The sequence below is a fragment of the Pteronotus mesoamericanus genome, unplaced genomic scaffold (assembly GCF_021234165.1).
Source record: "Pteronotus mesoamericanus isolate MK-2021 breed Mesoamerican mustached bat unplaced genomic scaffold, CSHL_Meso_final scaffold_167, whole genome shotgun sequence".
NCBI classification, from domain to species: domain Eukaryota; kingdom Metazoa; phylum Chordata; class Mammalia; order Chiroptera; family Mormoopidae; genus Pteronotus; species Pteronotus mesoamericanus.
This window is the reverse complement of record NW_026555308.1, coordinates 10,174,570-10,182,530: the sequence shown is the minus strand read 5'-3', so window position 1 is coordinate 10,182,530 and position 7,961 is coordinate 10,174,570. Positions and strand designations below refer to the sequence as shown.

The 7,961-nt window shown below is 51.5% G+C and overlaps 1 protein-coding gene across 1 annotated transcript in view; it reads right to left on the bottom strand.

Annotated features, from left to right (window-relative positions):
- Positions 1-1,045: 1,045 nt before the first annotated feature.
- SNX29 (sorting nexin 29) overlaps positions 1,046-7,961 on the bottom strand; it is a 547,242-nt gene continuing 540,326 nt past the window's right edge. The window contains exon 21 of the mRNA XM_054589590.1: positions 1,046-6,622. Within this exon, the coding sequence (XP_054445565.1) occupies positions 6,493-6,622 (130 nt within the window). The 3' untranslated portion in view covers positions 1,046-6,492. The remainder of the gene's footprint in view (positions 6,623-7,961) is intronic.

Genomic DNA, 7,961 nt, shown 5'->3' with positions numbered 1-7,961 from the left:
GACCAGCTACAGAGCGGCCAAGGTGATCCAGGCTGGGAGCACAACGGAAGCAGCCCCCCCCGGTTCCTCCTCGGAGCCAGGGGACCACAGGTCCGTGCTCAGTCTGTGCTTAGTTTTCTCATCTGTTTAAATACAGAGCAGAGCACTTCGCTGCGGTGGCGTAAGGATTAGGTCAACGGGAGGCTGTCCAGTGGTGGCCTCCTCACAGCGCTGGGCACAGGGGTCTGAGGTGACACCTGCGGCCCTGGTCAGAACCTACCCAGGAAGTGTGCTGAGTTATATATATACTGACTTCATGCCTGGGTCCTTATTCTGAGAATCTGCCTCTTTTCCTCAGTCACTATAATTAGGTTGAAAAGGTAAAATCCCTTGCTTGCCGGTATGGATTTTTAAGCCAATTTTTTTTTTTTTTTGGCAGGGGAGGACAGTGTAGCATTTCTTTCGCATTCCACAGGTCACAGCTTAAATGTCAGTCACTTCCACCAAGATAACCCTTGGCCTCTGGGTTCACTGCCGTATGCCCAGCGCCTGGCCCGACGCCTGGCATGTGGCTGGTGCCCAATGGTCATCTGTGTTTGAGTGAACGCGCGGGAACTGTAACAAGTGCTTCTGTCTCTCGCGTTTACTCAGATCTGCCTCATGAAGCAATATGAAATTTTGCTCCACTTCAATTCAAATTAGATTGATATTAGTCCAATCAAATCCTGTTGTCCAGGATATCATGTCAAATGGGGAATGGCCATTTTAGAAGTGTTTATAACATGTACACTGAAAATTCACCTATTCTCCAACTGCTGAAAAAGAACTGAGACAAGAAACAGACCATAAACTGAGTATTTAATTTATAAAATGTCACCATTTTGCCATTGTAAAGAGGTGTATCTCAACCAGATTGTAACAAAATTACCACAGCTTATTCCAAAAGAAAATTTTAATACAAGAAATTTTAGAAAATTAAACACATTTGTTTAAAAATCCTATTATGTAAACCTTAACATAAGAGGGTAGTTAAGATACTACTACATGTTTCGGAGCAAACCTGTACACGCGTAGGCTCCCTTTACATCCAGGCGGTAGACCAGACTCCAGGGGTGTTGCCTCCTCGCCCGACGGCCGGGCCGCTGGGACCGTCAAGGGGGCTTCGGCCAGGCTGAGGGCCTCCCGCCTGGGGTGAACATGCTCCTGCGTTCAAAAGACCCCCTCCTCCAAGTCAGTACCTGATGGGTTAAGCAGAGTTTTACTGAACGGCTATGCCAGGGATGGTGAAGCTAAGGCTGAAGAGGTAAAGACATTCTCTCTAGGATGAATCCTAGATAATAAAAATTCCTAATTAGCTCCCCCACCCCCGCACTTGTGGAAACACACGTCCTCCAGGCGCATTTCTGGAGTGGTTAGCAACGCACTGCGAAGGTGCAGCCGCCATTTAGTTACCGTCCATGCCCCGAGTCCCAGGTTTTGCAAGGGCATCCCCTGCACGGTCTACAGGTGAGAAAAAGAGCCATCGAGGTGAATGAGTGGCCTCCCCACTCGTGGTGCATGACAGCCGGAGGCGGCCCTGAGCAGACTCGAGGGGAACGTGGGGGCCTGGACAGGTCGGCTGTGGTTTTCCAGTTATGATGGGAAAACATTCACGTGCCGGTAAGAACTGACCCGTGGTCCCAAAACACTAACGAACCCAGCATGTTCTGCTGGTGGGATGATCACCCAGGCTACAGCCTCAACCGTCTTTTAAAGAAATCAGATGATTTTTGCCCCAAAGAAACTGACTGGGTAGGTCAGAAAGCCCATTCAATGCAGCCATTCAGATTTTAGAGACAACAGTAAGGGCTTTGTGACTGAAATCAGGCCCGTACGTTGGCAAATGTCTCAGGGCTGAAAAGGTGAGAAATCCAGAGGTGAACTAATGCGTGCATTTCAGTGACTGCGGGCTGAGCGGGAAGGGGGCTTGCGCAGAGCACGGCGCTCATCAGTGCTCCTCCCTCATCCCGGCTGATCCAGTAGCTGAAGTTTTATTTTAGAGACATAATCAAGACCGCGTGTTACAGAAACATGAAAATGAATTTTTTGGCACGGAAATCTTAGATAAAATATACAGTGCTACAACTGTGTAAAATTAGCACAGAAGCCAATCTGAACAGCAAATATTTAGTGAAACAATGCACAATATTTAAAAAATAATCGCTCCAAAAGACCTTGTGCAGAAGCAGGTGCCCGCCTGCATGAAGGGCCTTCTGTCTGCCGAGGCTCGGCCCGCAGGCCGGGGAGACGGTCCAGCGTGTGTAGCATCGTCCCGAGTGAAATACCCAGGAAAAATCCAGACAGTTATTGCCTTTGTGGTTGAAAGTTGAATATAAGGTGTGCCTCTTAGCCATACCTCTTAGCCAATGTGATGTTGTGGGCAGATGGGGCCCTTGGCAGGGCCTTTCTCAGGCAGGTTGGGGGCATGCCCGTCCCCAGGTCTGGGCTGGAAACCAGCCTGTTCTTTGCCATGAGTTACACACTAAGATGAGCAGACAGACCACGTGCCTCTGGACTCTGGGGCTCATAGAAGGGAGCCAGGGCGAAGGAGTCTGGAGGGATGGGTCAGAGAGTGCCTGCTGGGACCCCAGAAAACAGGGCCTGGCCTCCACAGGGTGGGGGGCAGCAGCTGACAACTCTGGGCTGGGCTGCCCCCATGTGAAGGGGAGCAGGTGGGGTCCGGGCCAAGGCCTAGAACCCTGTGACCTAGTCCTCAGGCGGGCAAACTGTCCCATGGGATACCAAGGAAGAAGAGGCTGCTGGCTGGCTGGGCCCTAGCCCTGCTGCTGGGAAGTAGCGCGGCCTCCGAGCAGCCAGGCGGGCTGCCGGTCTCCTTCTCCAGACTCTGGCCCCAGGCCTGGGGATTAATTATTGGGCCTCCAGGGCCTGTTGCCTTTTGCATTAGTTACAACACCGTTATCAATCCTAGAGTTGTAAACAACTTTGATTGCCTCTGTTTTGTTACAGTCATAACACAACCTGCTGCCCTTGTAAAATTTCAGTGGTTATCAAAGGACTCATTTTAATAAGCTCTGAGCCAGAGCAGAGCCAAGTGCTGTAATAAGACCCTGTCCTTAAACCCTTGCCTCCTTTTGTAACCAGGAGGCCCTTGGGCGTGCCTGGCTATTGGGTGTTAAGCGAGGTCTCCTTCGACAAGATAGCCAACTCCTCCTCCCTGGGGACCGACTAGACAAACGCCAGGCTGTTTTAACTGTCTCTGTGCTCTCTGCAATTGATTGCTTGCCGGTAACATTGCGTAGTGCGTGCCCGGGGAACGAGTTTACAAGCTGGAGCTGGCTGTGAAGGCTCCCTCCCTAGTCGGGAGTTGCTCTGGGCTACGTTTGCACCGGCCTTGGAGGGCCTCCCTGAGCGCTTTGGTTTTCTCTTTTAAGGAGAGGCATCTCTGCCCACCCTACTCTTCCTGATTGTTTCTTTCATCTGGGGGAATGGAGGAAGAAACAAATGAGTTGCTGACAGAGACAAGCCCTAGCGATGTTCTTGCTAAAGCTTCCTGTGAGCTGACAGCTTGCCTTTGGTGAGAGGACCCAGAATGGACTCCTGCGCGCAGTCTAGGTGTGGTCCTGGATGTTCAAGGCCCTCTAGAGAGAGGCAGACCCCTTTGGTTTCCCTCTGAACAGGGAGGGACTCATCTCTTAGCTGCCAATTTTGGAGGCACCAAAGAATCTTCTAATTGGATCAAGGAGACGGGCAGCTTCAATTGGTCCTTTCCACAGGGTGGTCTTTTCTGCTGACGGGTTGCAGGGGGCTGAGTGGGCATTCGGAGGGAGGACCACAGCCTGCCCTCTGAATTGGATCTTAGGTGAAGGGCAGGTGAATGCCGTGACGGGGCGACGTTTAATACACCAGCTCTCAGCCTGCTCCTTGCTGGCCCCGAGTGGTTTGTCTTCTTCAGGAGCTAGGGGTCAGGGGTTTAGTGAGCAGCTGGGTGGATTAAATCATTGCAGAACATTCTATGTGATTCCAAAATTAAGGCTCTGAGGAGTGGCTGTAATGTGCATGTCACATGCATATCTGGGCTAAAATTGGAGGGGGCGGTCTGTACATTAAAGATGATTCCAGGGTTTCTGCATGATCACCAAAAAGGGGGTGAAAAGACCAAGCAGCTGACGATTCCTGTGGGGCCCCTAAGAACGTGCTTTTACAATCCATACTTTGGGAGACCAGGGTGAGTTTTCCATGAATAATTAAGCTTTTAAAAATGAGGAGGCAGGGTTTCTCCTTTTTAAATACAGGCTGGGCGTGGACTCTTTTCTCCCAACGTAGCATCTGTCCTGTCGTAGCTGTGAAGCAGGTTCCTGGAGGAGTGGCTGGGGAAGGCAAGGCCTGGTTCGCACCAGATGTTTCCAGTCAGGTACCAGAAAGCCTGGCTGAACAGAACCCTGGGCCCGGGTAGGGGGCGCTGGAGGTGGGTGGTCCGTTCCACATCTACTACACAGAAAACGGAGATGACTGGGGACACGTTCCGCCGTCCAGACAGGTGGTGCTGGGACAGTGTTTCAGTGGGGATCAAAGACCAACATCAAAATGACTGAGGTGGAGTAAACACAATGTGGGAGGCGGGAGGTGGGGCAGCTTGTGCTCTGAGCATCCTGACGATTTAGTCGAGGAAGCCTTGTTCAGAGCAGCCAGCCGCGGCCACCGAGGGGGCCCTGTGGACTTGGAACTGAAACAAAGGAAGAAAGAAACTATGTTGCCTTTTTAGGACATGGTCTCTCGGGTCCTCTAACCCCATGAGCTGAGAGCAGGGACCCCCGCCACACACCGCCGCCTCCAGCCACGAGGACGGCAGGCCCTTTGCTCGCCTGGGCACGGCTCACCAGGCCGGAGGTTCCCTCAGAAGCTCTTTTGGGCCGTTTCTCATCCTGGCTCCTTTCTACAAGCCCCGGGGGTCAGTTTTACAGCTGACCTGAGTAAGGTCCCTGGGGCTGACAGGAACACAGAGCAGAACCTTCCAGGTGAGCCTCCGCGGAGCCTTCCTCTGTCTAGGAAAGGCTCAGCGCATACCCAGCTTGTTCACCAAGGTCTGAGCTAATGAGCCGACACGTTCCAGGTAGAGGGTGTGGGCAGCCTCCCTCTGACCGTGTGTCACACATTCATGTCATCAAACTCCCCACAGATCCATCTATTTTCTGGTTTAACTAATTCCTGTGTAGTCTGTTTCATGATTTTGTACCTAGTTTTTTAATATTTCCTCCAAAATGCAAACTCTTCATAACGGTGCTCAGCAGCTGAGGGTGGCCTTTGCCCGGGGGAGAGACAATTCCGTGTTTCCGCATGTTGCAATGAGCTGGCCAGCCCTGGTCCTGGGGAGGGTCCGGTGTGGAGAGCTGGAGGAAGAGCCTGTGCCGAGCGCCATGCTCTCGTCTTTATCCTGTTCCTGCTAGTCAACAGCGCCTGTTCTCAGACAGGAGGACAGAGGACTCGGTCTAGGGGCACATGGGATCCTGTTCCCACCGAGAGCATGTTGAGGGGCAGGGAGCACACTGTGAACCCGTGTCTTTAGGCGACAATCATGATTTGTGCAAGGTGGACACCGTGTCCAAGTTCACAGAGAGCCACAGCGAGGTTACAGAGCTCCGGAGCTCGGTGTGAAGGCCTGAGGGCTCTCAGAGCCTTCTGCAGAGCTGAGTCTCTCACAGCCTGGAGGCCTCTTGGCTTCTGAGGCCAAGGCCCCCCATTTCTGGACAGCCCAGGGCTCTCCAACATGGGGCTGCCAGGTTGTTGCTGATGGTTCCAGCCTGGATGGGTGAGGTTCCCCCAAACCTGACAAAGGTGCACGTGGGTCCAGGGGTCTCAGGTTCCCTACACGGGCTGGTCCTTCCAGAAGCCAATCGTGCTTCAAAAGCCACAGATCAGCATCACTTAACGTCTCTTTTGCACGAAGGCCACTGCACCGTCTTGCGGGAGGAGTGACGCCACCGAGCTGCTGCTGGCCCAGAGGCAATAACTAGGGTGTCTGCTGACCACTGGGGGAACATCAAATGGGGAGGAATGCCCCTTCCTCCACAGCTTGGCCAGAGGTTGTAGCAGGCAATTACATTAAAAAGAAAAAAAAAAAAAGACTGTAACAGTCATTCTAATTCCCATGTGGGAAAGAGTCAAGAGGTTGTTTCTAAGTGAATCTTCTGACCAAATGAAATACCAAAGTTGTGCATCTCAACCAGGGGGCTCCAAGCCCAACCTGGCACCCGCCCTCCTGCTGGCCCCTGGGCGACTGGTGCCCGTGTGTCTGGGTCTGTCCGGCAAGGAGCCACCTTGCTCTCTGACCAGTTTAATGTAACCAGGTGTCATGTAACCAGTGGGGAAGGTGTGCTCTCTGGGGTTCACCAGGTGGAGGTGGTCGTCACTCCAAGGAGTAAGGGGCCAGCTGCTGTGGCCAGGTGTGATGCAGAGAGGCCAGGATGGAGGCAGCTGGCGCAGCACATAGAGCCCAAGTCTGGGACTCCACCGAGGTCAGAGGTCGCCGCTCTGGGGCTCCACATTGCGCGTCTCCCTGGGCTGGCTGCGCGACAGCTTGGGGAAGCGGGAAGCCGCTTTGGGCCGGCTGTTCTTGTTCAGTGGTTCTCCGGGAGGGGTGATGTCACTGTAAGACAGAGCAGGGGACAGTCTGATTAAGTCGGGGATTCCAAATGCAAAGGAGTGTCAAGGACGGCGGTTGTCCAATTCTGACTGGTGAGTGCAACATGGAGAAATCGAAAATCCATATCGTTATGTAAATGTTCTGTCTTTAAAAAGCACTCAAGCATAGCTGTGGTCCAAGTTAGCCTGTGGGGCCACCAGGTCGACCATATTTTAAGGCTATGAAAGAAGGTATCAGCCATGGCTTTCTCCCCCCATTTTCACTCACTTTCATCAAGGACGTGTTTCAAAGTCACAGAAAAGAGGACGCTTTGGAGAACACTGCATGTAAAGTCATAAAGAGGTACAGCACAAACACAGGGTAGGGACTTCTTGTAGAATTTATCCTAAGAGAGTAGTCAGGATGGATGCCAATGTCTAACTGGAAGGGCGTTCATCACAGCATGTGTGAAAGAGCCAAAATATGAATCCAGCACAGGGGACACTGACACTGGCTGTCAACATCCGCACTCCGGGGCAGCAAGAACCATTAAGGACAACGGTGGGCGTGTGCATTTACTGACCGAGGAGAATGGTTAGAACAAAATTGGGAGGGTGTAGGGCCTCCTGGCTCAGGGCTGTCTGGCTGGAGCTTCAGAAAAAGACTAAAGATCAGACTGTAGAAAAAGGAAAAATAGAAGCAGTGTTTTAAAGACCTGTATTACAGGTGCCTCATCAGTTTGTAAGACATGAGTAAAATAGCCACCATCTTGGTTCTTAAAAGATCTCTGAATCGGTGCAGTTACTTGGGCAAGTGGGTCAGGATCCCGTGATGAGACAGGTGGAAGGGAAACACCCAGTCATGATATTTTCTCTGGCAACACATGAGATGTGGAAATCCAGAGAGAATGAAGGGTACCATTCAAAATGATGTCATTCAAAAGACAACATGGTGCAGACTTTTAGTATTCTGACCAGGCCTCAGAGATGCTGCATATCAGTATGTGAAAAAGGGGTCTCAACTTCATGTGGAAAGGAAAGTAGACAATGGTGAATACATGGATAAAAATAATGCAAGGCGAGAAGCAACCACAGTCATAGCTGTTAACATCACATTGCTCACAGGCTGAGTGACGAGGCAGAAGGGAAGGCAGAGCAGACGTTCTGGTTTGGCTAGTGTCTGGTACTCTCACTTCCAAATCATTATGATCTGTATAGTTTCTAAGGACAGGAATTAAAATACTCTTTAATATTTAAAAAAAATAAAGTGGGGAGGTCTAACCCTGTCATATATAGAAAAACCCTGAAGGATGTTCATTCCTTCATCCTATGGATCTTTCTTGAACACACATGTGGGCCAAGTG